This window comes from Clytia hemisphaerica, unplaced genomic scaffold (assembly GCF_902728285.1).
Source record: "Clytia hemisphaerica strain Z4C2 unplaced genomic scaffold, Clytia hemisphaerica genome assembly, whole genome shotgun sequence".
Lineage (NCBI taxonomy): Eukaryota > Metazoa > Cnidaria > Hydrozoa > Leptothecata > Clytiidae > Clytia > Clytia hemisphaerica.
In genome coordinates this window covers 1,902,710-1,920,619 of record NW_027104441.1, presented here as the reverse complement: position 1 = coordinate 1,920,619, position 17,910 = coordinate 1,902,710, and the positions used below count along the sequence as shown (strand labels likewise).

At 32.9% G+C, this 17,910-nt stretch overlaps 1 protein-coding gene across 2 annotated transcripts; it reads right to left on the bottom strand.

Moving 5' to 3' along the window:
* Positions 1-13,571: 13,571 nt before the first annotated feature.
* On the bottom strand, positions 13,572-15,500 carry LOC136820930 (uncharacterized). 2 transcript variants are annotated; one of them, XR_010848658.1, is made up of 4 exons: positions 14,935-15,500; positions 14,243-14,295; positions 13,969-14,029; positions 13,572-13,654 (listed from the first exon to the last, which is right to left on the bottom strand). XR_010848658.1 is itself a non-coding variant. In XM_067077166.1 (3 exons), the coding sequence occupies exons 1-3, from the start codon at positions 15,240-15,242 to the stop codon at positions 13,646-13,648; spliced, it is 378 nt and encodes a 125-aa protein (XP_066933267.1). In that variant the 5' UTR covers positions 15,243-15,500; the 3' UTR covers positions 13,572-13,645. The 2 variants fall into 2 exon arrangements, 1 of the variants encoding a protein (XP_066933267.1); XM_067077166.1 differs by lacking the exon at positions 14,243-14,295.
* Between the last annotated feature and the right edge of the window lie 2,410 nt (positions 15,501-17,910).

The following is a 17,910-nucleotide window of genomic DNA, read 5'->3' as shown; positions in this document are numbered from 1 at the left end:
GGGGTTCGAGATAAAATATAAGCGGTTGATATGGAAATTTATTATCTCTTAAACAACAAAAAGACATAAAACAGTTACAAAAAACTAATATTGCTATTATTATTAACCAAAAATAAGTGATCGAAGAACAAAATAATAATTATTTTCTACTAAAATCTTTCATGAAAGATTCAACTTTACCCCCCGAAAATATATTTTCATTGTGCGCGTGTTAAACGCGTATTAAACGCGTTTCAAATAGCTTAGTTGTATTCTTTCTATTCTTCTCGCTGGCTGAACGATGGGCGGAACAGATATGGATAAAAGTAGAAGGATATTGTAGAACAGCAGATGAGACGGGCGGGGATAAAAGTTAAAAGTGGAACAGCAGATGAGAAAAAATTTGAACAACAGATCCAAAAAACTAGGTCAACTATGGTCGAACAGCAGATATTCAAAAAAAGGTCGTCGCCGGATGCTTCTGCTCCACGACCACGTCCACGTCCACGTATGTATTGATGTTATGTTATGTATATGTTATGATCTTTTTTCCGGTCTACACTTTGTTGACCTGTAACCTGTGGTTTACACAAACCGTTCCTGGTCAGCCTTAAAAATAAGATATAAAGTTTTGAGAATTGTTTAACTATCAACATCAAGTATCAACAAATATCTGACAAAAGCAACCTGATATGCATGACTTATTTATACAATGAAAAAGACTATTTGGAGAAGATTAATTTATTTGTTTGTTATAGATACTTACATAAGGGATGGTAGCATCTGAATCTGCTGGCGAGGTAGGCGGCACCAGTCCAATCAGCTCATCTACGATGGTGTGCCCAGATGGTATAAGTTTATTGGATGCCATGATTAATTGTTTTATTATTGCTAGGAAAGTGGTGACAGAAGATAAAAAGAAATAAATGGTCAAGTTTCGTTGAAAGAATGTCTCAAATGTAAGCAGCTGGAAAAACTGGTGGCAAGGGTCGGGTGAGAGACCTTACAAAATACTATCAAAGATTTTATTTAATTTATTTAATTACGTTGTTCGCTTTTTCAAATCATGGCGAAATAATTCACATTATTTTAAAAAATGGGCATTATTTTCATGTTTTTGTCGTTTTTTGACGTTTTATCGAATAATTCGAAAACTAAGCGTTTAGAAAAAACAACGTGGCAACGTTTTTTTTCGTCTTTTTTTCTGGATCATGATCATATAAAAAGCTTTATTAAATTGCCAACGTAAGGGGACTTGTCACTCTCTGAAGATGGCATGGTCATTTTTCCTTTGTCACCTTTAATTTCTTTGTCAAATTGACAAAATTTGATGTTGTCAGTATCATTCGATAGAGAATTTAAAAAGCTTTCCAAAGATATATACTTTTACTATTGAAATATATCTGTATCGAAAGCTATTAATAAAAGAGTCCAGCTTTGTGTTAAACATTTTTAACGACGAATTAGGTGTCTTGATTGTGCTTCCTTCTAATCGTTTTAAGCTTATTGGGCTGACCTTCCAGCGTAGCTGGTTTATTTAACTTCTTTTGAGTTTAGGTTTTCTGTGAGAGATAGGTGTTTTAGTGTTTTTTTATAAACAAAAATATATTTTCATATGTTGTTAAAGAAGAGCGTCAGGGTTTTATTGTCAGGCGTAGGTGGTTGCCAGTTCGCTTTTCTGTATAGGGTTCTTTTCATGGGTTTCTTGTTCGAGAAGAAATATATAGTGTTCATTCTCCTTTCGAAATCAGAAATGGCATGATCTATATCATCAGTTATTTCTTTAAGGTTCGGAGTAGGAACAAATGTTAATCCTTTGTTAAGGAGTGACTTTTCTAGGTTTGCGAGTTTCAATTTTGAAAGGTTAGTGACAATGTCAGCCGGGTTTGTTTTCAGAGTGGTATTTGTGGTTGTATCCAATTTTTTGGTTGTATCCAATTTTTTTGAAGGTGATATTCTTATTTGTGTTAAAATTCACTATTTTTGTTAGAGGAGTTTAGTAGTCTGGTGGAGTGTAGATAGATTTTGTTTTTCTTATAAGAGCAATTTGATAGTTGATAAGAATTTTTAGTGTTATGTTTTTGTTTCATTTTCTTTTTTCTTATGTACATAAAAAACTAGTTTTTTGTCCTCTTGTAGGAGTGTGTGCTTTCACGCGCTGGTTCGATTGACTTCCGTTTTCTGTTCTGGAAAGACTGTGTCCTGTTGATTGCCGTAGTATTGTCGTATTGTTCTTTCACTTCCTTGTCAAGTTTTTCCAGCTCTTCTTTTGGGATAGACGTTTTTACCGCGTTTTGTTCCAGCTTATGTTGATTTATTTGTTCTTTATGGTGGTCTATTATGACGTTGCGGAGCTTCCTTCCAGCTTCCTCTAGGATCTGTGTCCATTTTTGGCGTTGGTTGTCTGATAAATGTAGGTTGCAGTTCACTTTTGGCACCAACCCATCCGGTGTAGTACGTTTGTTGACGTGGGTTTCCAAGCGTGATAATTGCCTATCATGCTGAATGATTTTTGTTGTATGAAATTTGTACTTCTTACCCTTGTTTGGATTGAAGCTTTGGTTGAACAAACTGGAATTGGAGGGGTTGTCTTTCAGCGGGGTTCGATTTCTTCTTGACAATTGGTCTACTATGTCGTCATTGTCGTTATTGTTGGTTTCTGATCGGTTATTAAGTTGTTGTTGTTGTTCTTGGTTGTTGAATATGATGTCGTTCTCTCCCCTTGACGCTAATACCTCGTTGGCTGTTAAGGTAAAAGTTTAGTATTCATTAGTCATGTCTTGTGGTGGTTGTTTAATCAGATAAAAAGGTGGATTTTCAGTTTATTCTCATACTAAAATTATTTTTTGATATGGAGTTTTCTTCGTTTTATTCTTATATAAAAATTGTATATTGTGGAACTGTCTTTTTTTCAAAGAGTTTCTATCGTATTATAAGTCGTTCACGTATTTTAGAAAATCTCTATTGGTTAATTTTGAAGGTTCATTTTTCTTGAATTTAATGGAAGAATTCCTTCAATAGTTATAGGTAAAAAAGAAAAAGGAGAGCACACTTATCGTGAACAGACTTTAATATTATTAGTAATGTTAATTAATATAATTAATACATTAATAATGTAAAAATAATATTTAAAGGTTTACTTTTTATGAGTGAAAAATTCGAGCTTTCCATTCTTGTGTCTTTTTCTGTAGCTTAATTTCAGGTGGCCCTAAGCCAGCACACACTTCATGTCAAAACAAAAAATTAGAATTTTAAAAATATTTGATTTTTCTTCTCTAGTAAACACAACAACACGGTGAAGCCAAAAACCATTGTTAGGTGAAATAAACGAATATGGCTGCTTTATTTTTATGAAAGCTATGGGTTTTTTTTTTCTTGAAAATTAACTTTTTTATCACTGTTTCTCAATTTTTCTGACAGTTTATAACATAAATCAATGCACATATGGGACCCTGAGCCTAAGGTTTTATTTTAGCAAGTTTAGTTTTGTTCATTTTCGTTCTCTATATGTATGTTGTTCGACACCAACTTGATAACACCAAATTTCAGCCTAAAATTTGCAAAATATGAATTTTTAGCCAAAAACACTTAGCAACTTCTAAGAACATTGCCAAAGTCTGCAGAATGCTTCTTCAAGTACGATATTCTTATAAAAAGTGTATTAGGATGTATATGGATTCAATATTAGAGTATTGTCAAATAATAGAGAGCCATTTAGTCAACAATTCATGTCGAACAAGTAGCACTTTCAAACTAGTGGGTATTTGATCATCTCATTTTTTTGACAGGTCATTTCTGCAACACTGGTTGATTTAACCTTTGGTGGGTTTACCTCACAAATGTTTGTAAAATCACAAAATGGTTGGGTGAAAAGTTGTTTCTATGAAATTACCTAATTTATGGTTTACACATAACTAGTGGTTCAAAGAAAAATAAAAATAAAATTGACATATTTAGTTTATATATGTTTATTTTTTTCTAATTTTATGCTTCAAAGGTTCTTTAAAAGATGGCTGAAGTAATTTTTCTCAGACAATTTCTTTTTGCCGTAAAGCATAAAGTTTAGATTATGAGGAATTTACGATGGACCTGAAGTGTCATGTTTTCAACTAAACATTAGTGTTCTCACCTAGAAAATAGCTAGGTGAAAACACTCTAATTCAAAAAAGTCAGGTGAAAACACTCAAAATATCAGGTGAAAACACTCAAAAAATCAGGTGAATACACTCCAAAAGTCAGGTGAAAACACTCAAAAAATCAGGTGAATACACTCAAAAATGACTCATAAATTAGTGGCGACGGCCAATATGGAACAAAGACCGACTCTAATTTTTCTGCTCTGTTTTCGTTATCCAATTTTTTTCCACCCAGGACATTTTAATTCCTCCCCCACTTATTAGGAATGGGATATTCGTTCCAATCTTCCTTTCAAGATACAAGCCACCAGCTAACTAAGGCTCACTATTTTTCAGTCATTCCATTTTTGAATTCCACCCTCTTAACCCTCTCAGGGAGGGGGGTACTAGGTTTGCGAGGTGACGGGTATGTCCGAGCCGAAAATCAAAATCGACCCTTCCTTTGAGAGACAATGATGATTTTGGGACCCTTTGAGAGACTTTTTCCTAAATTTTGGAAGATTTTTTCAAATTTTGGTTTGATTTTCACCAAATTTCGGTCAAAATTTCTGGAAATCGTGACCCTTTGAGAGAAAAATTTTTGATTTTCGTGATTTTTGGACCCTTTCAGAGACTAACTTATGAATTTGTACCCCTTTGAGAGACTTTTGAGGCACAAAAAAAGGTACCCTTATGGCTCGCACATACAATCAAGGTCATAATATTTGAGAAAAAAGGGAAATACACCGGGAAGTTTTTGAACCACAAGCGATTTGTAAGTGCTCTAAAGTAGGTTGGAAGGGTAGAGTTTTAACTCTGAGTTTTAACATGAGACTTAAGACCTTAGGATCTTAGCATTCAAAAGTTCACAAATAGTCCAATAAGGCTCAGAATATAGCCTGTAAGTCTGCCAACCCCTCCCGAATTGAAATATTCGATGAAATTAAAGAGATAGCCCAAAATCGACTTTCTCGCCGGAACTTTAAATCTTGAAAAACGTTAAAATAACCAAAATTATCAAAATATTATGACCTTGATTGTACCCGGCACCCATTTTTCCTAAGTACCCCCCACCCCCGGGGCTTCCCTTTTCTCCTTTTCTGTTCTTATATTTTCGTTGATCAAAGCGATAGACGACGATGCGACGACGACGATGGTCAACCGAAGTCGTTTCAGCGTACGTGACAGGGTTTAGTTCGTTTTGGATGTACTATTTAATCTCCTTGACCTGTCTTAGCTTTTAGGGGACAGGGGTGGGTGTGTGTTACCTCGCAATTCACGGAAACTGTCGCGGTTTTTCGGGAAAACCGCAAAAATTTTAACCGATAAACACAGTGATCTTTCACTGGAACTTTGCTAAAATCGGGATTATTTTGGCTAATATCTCTTGTATCTCCTTAAGTAGTGCTCATAAGGAGATGAAATTTGGTATATAAAGTCTCCTTATAACAATGTAAGAGTAGGAAATTTTTGCATATTTTGTTAATAAATTTGAAAAAATCCCAAAGAAAATGTAAGAAAATTGTCCAAAAGGGGCAAAATCACGAAAATCAATTCCCGCTAAATACGACTTTTTTTTTTCCGCTAAAATTAACATGGTACATCCTCAGTAGTGTCAATAAATGAAAATTCGCATTAGTCGAACGTGATACACAAAGAGACATTCTCAGATTCTAGCTCAACTGAAGTTGAGAAAAGTAACTGAACATCAATAGAGGGTGAGACCTTTTCAAATTTCCATTGAGACTTATTTTCGCGGATGACACCCAAATCCGCTAACTCCGCGAAAATTAATCCCATTAAACTAGCTTGAAATACACCTTAAAGATACTATTTTTTTCGCGCAAAGGCCTAAAAATGCGAGAAATTTAGTGCCTAAATTATGCGAAATGCAAAGGTGTGCGAAAATTAATACTGGATTTTTGAAGAACTCCTAAGATACATGAAATGAACCAACGTCATGAAAAACCGAGTGCGAAAGTGGTATTTTTTGGAAGATAAATAGCTTAGTTAAAAAGCACAATTTTGCAAATTCTGACTAAAATTGGCCTTGAATTTCAGTGTTGCAACCACCTTTGGTGAATTTGGACGGAAGGTCTAAAACTATACACCAATTTGACGAAAATTTCTTCTAAAATGCTTACTGTCAGGACGGAAATCCCGGTTAGAAATCTCAACTGGACGGATTTCCGTCTACAGACGGAAAAGTTGCAACACTGAAATTTGTAATTTCCATTATTACTATATCAACAGTCCAATGAATGAAAAGTCTTGTTTGATAAACAATAAAATCTTTCTTTTTTAGTCTTTTTACATTAAAAACGATAAAAAAACGATAAAAACCGTAACGTGATAAACGTCGAATCAAAAGAAATGTTAGGATTGATAAAATGTTTCCTACTGCTTCCAATAAAAACTTTATAAAAACATAAGGAAAACAAAAACGAGGGTCTAACGTATCACAGAGAGAGTTATCTCATGTCTTTCTAAACGATCAATTAATTGTATAAGAGCGCCATTCCGAAAAACACTAAAATGTGGCTAAAACATCAATTATTTTTTACTTTTTAGGGCATCAAGAAAACGATTATAGCTCAAGAGAACAAAGAGAATCAAAGCTAGAGCATAGGCGGTAAAAAACATCACAAAACGCGATAAAACATCTTCTGAACTAAAGAATAAATATGCTGTTTTTTTCGTCTTTCCTACCAAACAAAATACAAGTATAAATCTTTTTTAAAAAAACTATCATGCCCTGGTAAAATACCTATGTAAAATGATAAAAAACTGATGCAAAAATGCAAATTGTTTACTACAAGTCGTCTAAAATATATGCTCTAGTAAAATAAATATTAAATGCGATGAAAACTTTCAAACTGAAGAATAAATATATTAATTTTTTCTTTTTTTTACTTAAAATGCCTATAAAACTAAATATATATCTTTTAAAACTATTTAAACTGAGAAAAAAGAAGATTTATCCATGTTAATTTTTTGTATTTTGATTAAAATGCTTGTACAGTAACAAAATACAAATTGTTCAAAATATATGCTCAAAAGGTGAAAAGTAATGGAACGCCTGTTTCTAGTTTCAAATTGCAAAAAGAAAACAACTCTTATTTCTGCATTTTAAGCACTACAAATGCCTTGAAAATAAATCCAGTCAGAGTAAAACAAAGCGTAAAACAGTTAACGACAAAATAATAATAACAGTAAAGATAAACAAAAATAAACAAATATCAAATCTTGTTCAAGCATAGAGGTATAAAGAAAGACAGGAGATGAATTTGTCGGTAATTGGTCATTAAAGTCTTTTGATTTCTTTTATGTAATAAATCAAAAGAAATTCTAGGCTCGCCCGATGAAATACGACTTTTTAGTAGAACTCAAGTTTTCTCTGAACATTCTTACTATCAGCATTTAAGATTTCTAGCCTTCTAATATACGAGAATAAAATAAAATTTAGCTCCACGAAATAAGTTTGCGTTCAATTTTGTCATCCATTAAATTTTGTTTTGAAAAGATATTTTCTCCAGCCAGAAAATAAAAAGGTTTTTATAAGCACACACAATTTCAGACCCAATTTGTGGACAAAAAGTCGCTGGAGAATTTTGGAGGAAAGTATTAAGCAATAGAGTTCACCTTGAAGAAAATGTTGATCGAAAAATCTTGTCATTTGATGAAGGATTGCAAAGTTTACAGGCTTTTTTTAATCCAAATATTTTCTTACACCAATGTCAGAAACAATGGATCTCGTCTCATCTAATTTCTACAACTGAAATAAGCCAATAAGATTTCATCTATCAACAAAAGAGCTCATTAAAAATGCACGATATATGAGATTATGAGTATGCATACCTCGTAATTTTTTTAATCGTAGGGCGAGCATGGCTACAATAGCATACTTCTCCTCTTTCTTTATACCTTCATGGTTCAAGTCTATTCAGTAAAATTTAGTTTTCTAATGTTAAACATTAAGCCATATCCATCCCCCATTCTTTTTTCGAAAGTACCTTAAACTCATCTCTAAGGTCAGGGAACGATCTGTATGCGGATGCCATCTCCAACAAAGGTTGACAAGTATGCGCGATTGGTCTCCGCTGGTTTATTGTCTCAAAGACAATGAACATTATTTCAATCTTTTCAACCAAGATTATATCAGCTCCCGTGACAAAATGTAGAAAAGTTTTTAACAAAGTCGTTTCCAATCCCATTACATATTGCCTAAGGTAGGAAAGTACGTCCCGCTCAGCAATGTTCTTTGGATTTCCTTTTAAGTTTAACTACCTTCCTGTTGGTTGGTGAGATTTTTGAATAAAGATCTTGAATGGATTTCACCTCTGGAAAGCTTCTTTTGATAGTCACCAGCGCATTCCTCCATGTGACCACCATTAGATATGGTTTCTAGATCAATTCTTGTCTAGCAAGCTCGAGAACAACACCATAGACGTTCATACATGTAACCCGTGTTCTGCAATTGTATCGGTCAAGAAAACTTATAAAATCGTCATCTTCAAATACTTTTGATGATTGACCAGCAGTCAGAGCTGCATTTACAACAATTTCTTCTGGCTTTGTGAGGTATTTCAAAAAGGAATCCAAAAGCATTTTGTCGGTCAACCCTTCAGCATGGAACAAGCAATTTATGATGAAAGCTTTTGACAATAGCATGGGGAAGTAACCACATTGCTGGAAACCTTTCACTAAAATTAAACCAAGAATCGACCACTCCTGGACGTAGTAGTCGTGTACGACTAAAGGCACCCTCTCCCGATCACCAAGTAATCTCGTGTCGAGAATCTCCTTCCAAAATGATGTATAAACATCCCTTATGACCCCGATTCCTTCACCAACTTCTTGTTTTCCATGGTGATAGATAACAATGAAATTTATTTACATTTCGATACCATTAACTCTTGCAAAGCCTTTAATCAAATCTTCAGGAAGCATTGCCCTTCTTAGACGAATCGTAATTCTATAATTAAACATTTTTTTTGGGATTATCTAAAAGGCTTAAAGCAAATGGGGTCAAGAAGGTGTACAAGGATAGAACACTCTTTAAGAAGATAAAACAATAGCCTAAAAAACGTGAAATAAAATCATGCAGCCCAAGAAATTATTTTCAATTTCAATTTTTTGAAGTAATTTCATTTTTCAAAATGATCCACTCAAATCAAATATCCTTTCAGCACTCCTTTGTAATAAGTATAGGGGGGCATAATTGACCCTTTTTCTCGATTTTCTACCTGGACAAGTTGTTTTTGGACATTCCGAAAATCATACTCATTTTGGCTGAAAATCAATATTCAGCCTGCTACCCCTATGCACCAAGTTGGCCAGAATGCCCTAAAAGAAATGTTGTGTTTTTCTAAGGAGTTACATCGACAGTTACAGAAGGCCAAGAAGGGATCAACCGTATCTGCAAAGTTATGTCTAAATTGGTGCTCCCGAAGATTACTGAAACCAACCCTTAAACAGAAGCACCACACCATTGTTGTCAGCCCAATGCATGCTCTGTGTTGACTAACACTCACCTCACCCCCATGAAAAACTGCTATGTTCAACACTCTTCAAGCAACAACATATAAAAAGATTGCTCGCACTGCTCTCTACATAATGAAATAAAATAATAGAAAAGGTTTTGTGACACCTGTGAATTAATGGCATAATGAAATAAACTTGCTTGCTTACTTTACAGCTTTCTTTTATTTGAATCAGATACCTGGTCAGGTTCCAGTGAAGACCAATGTTCAACCCAATTCAGTGAAGCTATTACTTATTACTAAAGGTCAGATGTCCAGCCACCAAAGTATGCTTGCTTCCTGTCTGAAGTCCTGACCCGAAGCCAGTGCAATGTGTTTTGATTTGAATCATATGCACGTGTTAATTTGTTTTGAATTTTTCAACCTAATTTTTACAGGTGAAAACCTTTTCAGCAGTTGAATAGGCTATTCCCATCAAACGGGGTTTTCACCCGGGAATTTGAAAGTGTTTTAAAAGGTCAAAGGCCATAAAAAGTATTCACCTTTAAAATGTAAGAGTTTTCACCGCTCGTATCTGATTTATCATAAACAAAAAGGGTTTTCACCTCGATTTTTTTGCAAGAAGGGTGTTTTCACCTAACTTTTTTGAGGTGAAAACACTTGGCTATTAACACTGAAAACATTGACACCTCAGGTCCATCGTAGGAATTAACCTCAGAGAAAGCACAATAACAACAAAAACAATGTTTGCAAACTGTGCTTGTCTTGCTTGCAAAATCACTGAGACAGGTTTTAGAGATCCATAGATGTTTTTTTTTGGTGGGATGGATCCTCCAAGAAAAATGTTTGACTCTCCTCAAGAGTCTATTGTTCCTTTCCATTTGTTGGGTCATGGACCAGGTCTCAAAACCATATAAAAAATAGACTCTATGACAGTTTTAAAAACACTTAGATTTTTGGAAGACCAAATCTTGTCCAAGCTTGCGCCTTGCAAATCTTAAAATCTTTATCAAAAGATAAAATATATAATCTCAAATATTTTTGAAGAAGTAATGGGATTTAGTATCATATCACGACTATCATAGGTGAGGTGAAGAAAAATATATTTTTTTAAATTTCTATTTCAATAAAAAATCGTGTTACTGTATCAATTTTAAAGACAAAAGAAAACACTATGTATTTGCTTGTCACCTTTGTTTGAGGGTCTCTTACCTGACAGGCCACAATAATCAATTCTTACAATTATCTATATAGGACTGGTATACAATCAGGTCCAGCTGCAAAGGGACCTTAGTGTCAATGGGGTGTATGATGTTCCCTTGGAACTTTTCAAGGATCAGTTGAATGGTATTAATGAGCATCCAAAGTGAGTAAATTTGAAAACAGTAATGGATGCAAAATATGTAAAACATTTTCAGTTTTGATAAAAATGACACACTTCCTATTTACATTTAGATAAGTGAGGAGGCTTGATTATATAAACCCTTTTTTAAAGCATTTTGTTTATTGGGGTTGACTAGAGTTTAGTGACAATACAAGGCGATGATTTTGAAATTTTAACTTTTTAGATTATTTTTTTATTTTTGTTCTGACTAGGTCTATTCATCATGTTGATTGTTACATGTTCAGCCCATTCCTAAAAATGTTTTGAATTGAGAAATTACTTAAAAGTGTAAGATTAAACCTTGATCATACACGCTTTTTATAAGAAACTGGAGGCTGAAAAACGATCTAAAAATAAGGAAATATTAAGGAACTAACCAGACTGAAATAAGATTTCAAATCTATCAAGCTTTCACACAAGCTTGGAAAAAGCTAAAAAGATTTTGGAAGCTAATCAGTACCCACCATATTTTTACAACCAAATTATCATGAAAACAATCGACAAATTAATCAAGCCGGAACTGATTGTTGTTGACAACGAAAAAGAAGATAGAGAGCAAGTTAAGGAAAAACTTGTTTTCATCCAGTACAGAAGAACGGTTTCGGAAAAGTTTTCGGAGTCGTTGAAGCGAACTCAATCTTCCAGCAAAATTGTTTTCAAGCTCAGAAAATTAAAATCTGTTCTTTCTTCTCTAAAAGCTGAAGTTGAAAAGCCTCTAAAAAGTCGAGTGGTTTATCATATTATTTGTCCAAGCTGCGACGCTTGCTATGTCGGCCAGACCACTGGGCGAAATAAGAGATTTCCAATCCTGGAAATATCTTGAAAATATGGCATTTCTAGGTATTTCCAGTGATTAGAAATATGATATTTCCAATACATTTGTAAATATGGAAATATGACTTTTCTATATTTCCAAAGTTTTGGAAATATCATATTTCCAAATTTGGAAATTTTGGAAATATGGTATTTCCAAAACTTTGGAAATATAGAAAAGTCATATTTCCATATTTACAAATGTATTGGAAATATAGTATTTCCAAAACTTTGGAAATATGGAAAAATCATATTTCCAAAGCTTTGGAAATATAGAAAAGTCATATTTCCATATTTACAAATGTCGGTTTTCCCAATCCTCGAAATATCTTGAAAATATAGTATTTCTATGGGTTTCCAGTGATTAGAAATATTATATTCCCAGTAAATTTTAAATGTTAAGAAGATGTTTAAAATTTTTGCAAAAGTCTTGTTTGCTGATTGATATTTGAGAAGTTGCCTCCAAATCATAAAACATAATAAATAACAAGTTATCAAACAATAATGTTGAGGAGTTATTTTCGAATATTTTCCATAAAAAAAGTGAAATTTACAAGATATAGTTCAACTCATGTAATTCAAATGGTGAAGGGGTCATAATATTTGATCGTATTGTGTGAATTTTCAACTTCAGAGATACATAAACGATTTGCAAATTGTGTGAAATTTCGAATTAAAGGAGTTTGGATTACATAAATTAGACTGCTAATGAAATGTAAGAATATATATAAGTAACAATCTATACTGCATTTCTATCTACAAAATTTTAAACGTGTACTGTACAATAACTGCATTTATTTTGGCAGGTACTAAAATATCAAAATTTTACTCTTATCCTTCCCACATTTTTCAAATTCCCTAAATTTGAGAAATTTCACCACCACATGCTCGTCAAACCATTATTCAACAAGTGGCTAAAAAGCCTTTCCATATTGATTTTCTTACAAGCATGTCTACTGCCCAGGGGAAGAGGGGCTATTAATTAACTGAAATAAATAAAAATATCAAGCTAAAGAAAATCTCAAACAAAAGAAACATTAAAGCAAAATAGTAACATAACATAACAAAATGAATAGGTTAAAGGTTTATTTAGTTATTATTGTCCATGCATTTGATTCGTCGACCTCAGGTGCTGCCCTTCTACTGAAAGGCCCCATCTTGCGTATAACAGTTTGTCTTCGCGCTTTTGTCGATCGCTTTGTCATTGTCTTTTTATCCAACGCTTCAAAGTACTTATCACATTTTTGCGAACGCCATCTCAGTGGTTGAACCTCGAGTCCTCCTTTTCATCTTGGGATGACATGAAGTCCATCGTTAAAACCTTATCGATCACCATTTTATCGACGTCAGAGATAGTCGTCTTCGCTTTTAGCACCTTCTTCCGACTTCTAAGCTTCTGAAAAAAGGAAAAAGACAAAAATGATTGAAGTAATACTGTAAAAGCTGAAAAGTAATGCAGGTCGAAAAGATAAAGTACTATTGAACGAAATCAACGAAATCTGTGATTTAATGTTTTCCGAACTTCAAAGTGTTCAGCTACTATCATTGCAGGCAAAATTTTTGCGCACAACAACTTTCAAGTAAGATCCCCGGTAAATCTATAAAAAAGCCTTACATATATGTTTTTCAAATACGTGTTAACGGTTTCAATACAGAAAGCTTCAGCTATTGTGATATTATGCCCACAAAGATGGGTGGCCACGTCATTACATCAATCTATTGTTTATATGAAAATGAAAGAACACGGTATAGTTCATAGATTTTAAGCATAAGGCCTCTTACCGTTTTTTTACGTCCAATGTTTGGAACATTTGAAAGAAAGTTATCATTTCTTCTTGTGGTTTAGTACTTTGAAGAATTGAAATAAGTTGTCACTGATGCTGAGATTGAAAAAGAGGGAATAATATTCATTATGGTACTTTTTGAAGAGATAACTGAAGATGAGACAAAATTACTAACCTCTAATTAATTTCCTCTCACTAAATCAAAAAATTCCTTTTCTATTCAACCATTTGCATATTAATTCAAAGGCAGCAATATAAAAAAATGAAAATAAAAAAGAGATATCTCAACCATTTTCTGTTCATAATAAAAACAATAAATACAACAAATAAATCTCAATTACTCTTTTATGAAATGGAATTATAACTATTCTTCTAATATTTTAAAAATGACTTCATTTGTATTCACTTACATAAAACTGTGATCTTTCCTTTTTCCCATGGATGTTGAATCCAATAAAGATTGAAATGTTCCTATATATTAAAAAATATATATTCAGAAATATACACATCCAACAAATTTGTTACATCAATACGATCATTAAGAAATCTAAATTTTATGCGAGTTTAGGAAAATTCAATATCACAGGCACCTAAAATGCAAATGAAAGGCCAAAATAATTATTTACAGAAAGAATGCTGAGTTATCAATGATGAGTGAAGGAAAAATTGTTATTCCAAACATACCAGTTACAGGTGGATTAGAATCAGCAACACAATTTGGAGTCACGTTCAACTATCTTAAAAATAATTAAATTAAACTCATTAGAATCCTGCATCTTTAATTTTGAATACGTTGAGTGTAAGATAAGGAGAATTCTAGATCGAGGTGTAAACCACTGGAAAAAAATTCTAAAATCACAAAAACGTTAAAATTCGCAAAACATCACAGATAAATCACAAAAAAAAATAACACATCACATAAAATCAACAATATCTTGTACAAATTTTCCAGATGATCCACCCCTCGTTCTCGACTACCATAAACTTGATAAAGCAAACTTTTCTACTAGCTCAAGAGATCAGTTAAGTTTTTCATAATTTCAGAATTTAAAAGTACAAGAGGTTTTTATCTCAGATATTCTCGATCGATAAATGATTAAGAAAAAATAAATATAAATCAATAAACAATCGAACTATGTAATCAGGCTCGTGAAAAAATCTACTGATTATTATATATAATCCAAAGAGATTGGAAAATAAATCAATTGATATCTCCTCTTTTTTATTGATTTTAATTGGAACATTAGAAGTTGATTTAATAACAAAAAAAGTCAAGTTTAAGCAGGAAAAGAGTTCATGTTTTAACGCAGAGATTTTTTCAACTAACAGATTTAAGACAAGCACACACCATCAAATAATCAATTAAAACAACTTACTGTTGGTGATTAGTCTCATCCAGTAAGTTAATACCACTAACACTCGTATTATGATTTGTTGTTGTTTCACTGTCACGAGGATCTGCAACACTGCCAACACCAGTTACATCTACACTTTTATCCGACACTACATAAGAAATTTCATCAGCAAGTATTTCTTCTTCAGTCTCACTAGAGGAAGACACGGTCCGATCAAATCTTTGTAGAACATAGTTTGCAAATTGATGAGATTTCAATTCAAAACCAAGCTCTTTTTTCTTCTTATTCCAAGAAAACATTGTTCTTTTATTCAAATTTATTGTAGGCATTCTTTACTATCTCTAAAATTCAAAATTATACCAAGTGTATCAACTCTGTATGACATAATACAGGATAACCCTAATTTCAGTAAATTATGAATAAAGTATTATATCAAAGATATCTTAACATATCTTCAGCATCGCAAAAGTTTGAAGCTCCAAACTTTACACAAATGTAGTTGAGTTAGTGCAGTTACTGTTTACAGAAATATGAACACAATTTACGGATAAAAAAAGTGAGTAATCTGTGTTTGAAAAACTTGAAGCTGGATCAAATTGTCTTTCAATCGCCATTTTGCAAGTTTCCAGTTTCAAACGAGACTAGCAACCTGATCTCATTTTCTCCCAATACGCTTGCTGACGGGTAAATTTAAAAATTCTGTTTTTATGCGCGATATAATATGTCGAGTTCCTTTGCTATCTTGTGATAGGTCTTTTGTTCTAATAGTATGTAAGCTACTGAACTAGGGGGGGGGGGGGGCTTTTCCTGTACCACCCCTTAACTTTTGATGTAGTAGGTCTTTTTTGATGAAATTTGGCACACAAGATCCTTGTCACGTAAGGTAACATTTGAAAAAAAATTTTTTGATAACGTCACTCATCATGCCCAAAGTGAGCAAATACCGAAAATTTCCTTTGCTCTTATGAATAGCTATTGTATTCTAACAAAAGCTTTAGAAAAAAGTTGCCTGAGTTTAAAATATTTATGTTATCCTAAATATTCAATAAATTACGGTTTAAACGATATATTTGAAATTAAGATTAAAAATAAATTTGTATTGGAAAAGTGTCAATTTTCGTGACACCTTACTGTCAGAAATGTCATCATGCTCAAGGTGTAAAAATTTTTAGGTGTCAATTAAATTTTTTTATTTTGAAGCTAAATAAAAGTTAGGAATTTACAGAAAATTTCATGGCAAAAGCTCTATTATTTCAGGAGCTATTACCAATAGTTTGACTTCCAAACAGAAAGACCCCCCCCCTACGCCGAATAGGGTTATTAAACCTCGTTGCCTTTTCTTTGAAAATAAAAGCAAAATCAGAATGTTTATGATCAGTGCTTGATTTTGATGCGATTGTTTCGCTTTAGCCAAAACTCAAAGCCCATCAGCCCATCAGTATAGACTAAGAAATTTAGAAATAATTGCGAATGTAGTCTTTTGAGGGTATTCTTAGGATGCTCCTACAATTTGGCCAATTATTACCCTGATATTCTTATAGAACATATTCTTATTAAAAAAGGGGTATCTTAAAGATATTTATTTATATTATTTGGGAATTTCATATTATTTCCAAAAATTTGCAAATATTGCAAATACCGCCTTTCAAAATTTCTGAAATTCATTAAAACATCATATTTACAACATATTTCCAATTTTGGAAATTTCATATTTCAAAAAAATTGCAAATATTGCAAATACCGTCTTTCAATATTTCTGAAATTCATTGAAACATCATATTTACAACATATTTCCAATTTTGGAAATTTCATATTTCAAAAATTTGTGAATATCATATTTTCAAGATATTTCGAAATTGGAAATCTCTTATTTCGCCCAGTGGACTAGCCGTCATCTCGTCACTCGAATCAAGGAGCATTCAACATCACAACCCGTGGGATCTCACTTTGAAAGATGTGATTTGGAATTGTCAATGGAGAATGTATCAATTCTCTCGACAGCAAGAACAATAACGCAATTGTTGATTCGCGAAGCGTTAGCAATTAAATCGTTAAAGCCTCGACTTAATAGAAAGGACGAATTCCGTATACGCACGTTAACAATTAAACTATAATTATGACGTCACGTGAATTTGCATTATTGTAGCAATTAGATTTTCTTATCTATTTGCTAATTTTCATTTATCTGTTTGTAGTCTGATGTGAATAAAGTATTCTGAAGTGAACTTGTTGTAGATATTTTATCTCATTTTACTGGTTTTATATTTTAAGCTTTTAAACTTTAAGGCAAAATCAAGTTTTTCAAAATCAACCAAACAGTCTCTTTCTGTTCTTATAAATTAATAAATTGATGTTTTTTGCTTGTCTTTGATGGTACATCAAAGAAAAGCCGCTTTGAATAGATTTATAAAAAATTTCAACGACCATTTAGATCATTACCGAGACGTTTTCTCTCCAACTATATCTTTATTACCTTCATGATATTTTTAAGCACACGTGTCTCCTTCCATTTATAAGGGAAAAACTGCCATTTTACGCCGAAAAAATCTTTTTACCCACGATGATACTCTAGTCACATACCAAACATAAAAAACTAATGATAGAACCTCCATTAATTCCCAAAAAAACTCTTTTTCGGTCATTGTTGGTCGAAATCAGCCGAAAACATATTGTTCTCAAAAATTGGGTTCCATCATATTTTCCTCAAAAATCGGGCTCCGTCACATTTAGGGCATTGCGATTTTACATCATTGTGCAAAAAATCATAAAAACTAATGAGCCAATCTCGAGAAAAGCTAATAACGAACGAATGGACGAATGGACGAACATACAAGGGTTAATTTATAGGCCCTCCAGGTAGGTCCAAAAAAAGGATTACCTCTTGTTGTTGGCCCATCCTTGACCGGCAAACCTTGTTTATACAATACAATGAATTTGCCAGTATGGTTCAACATTTCTTCCATTTCAGTTGCAATGTGTTTAGTGCAAAAGTTGACG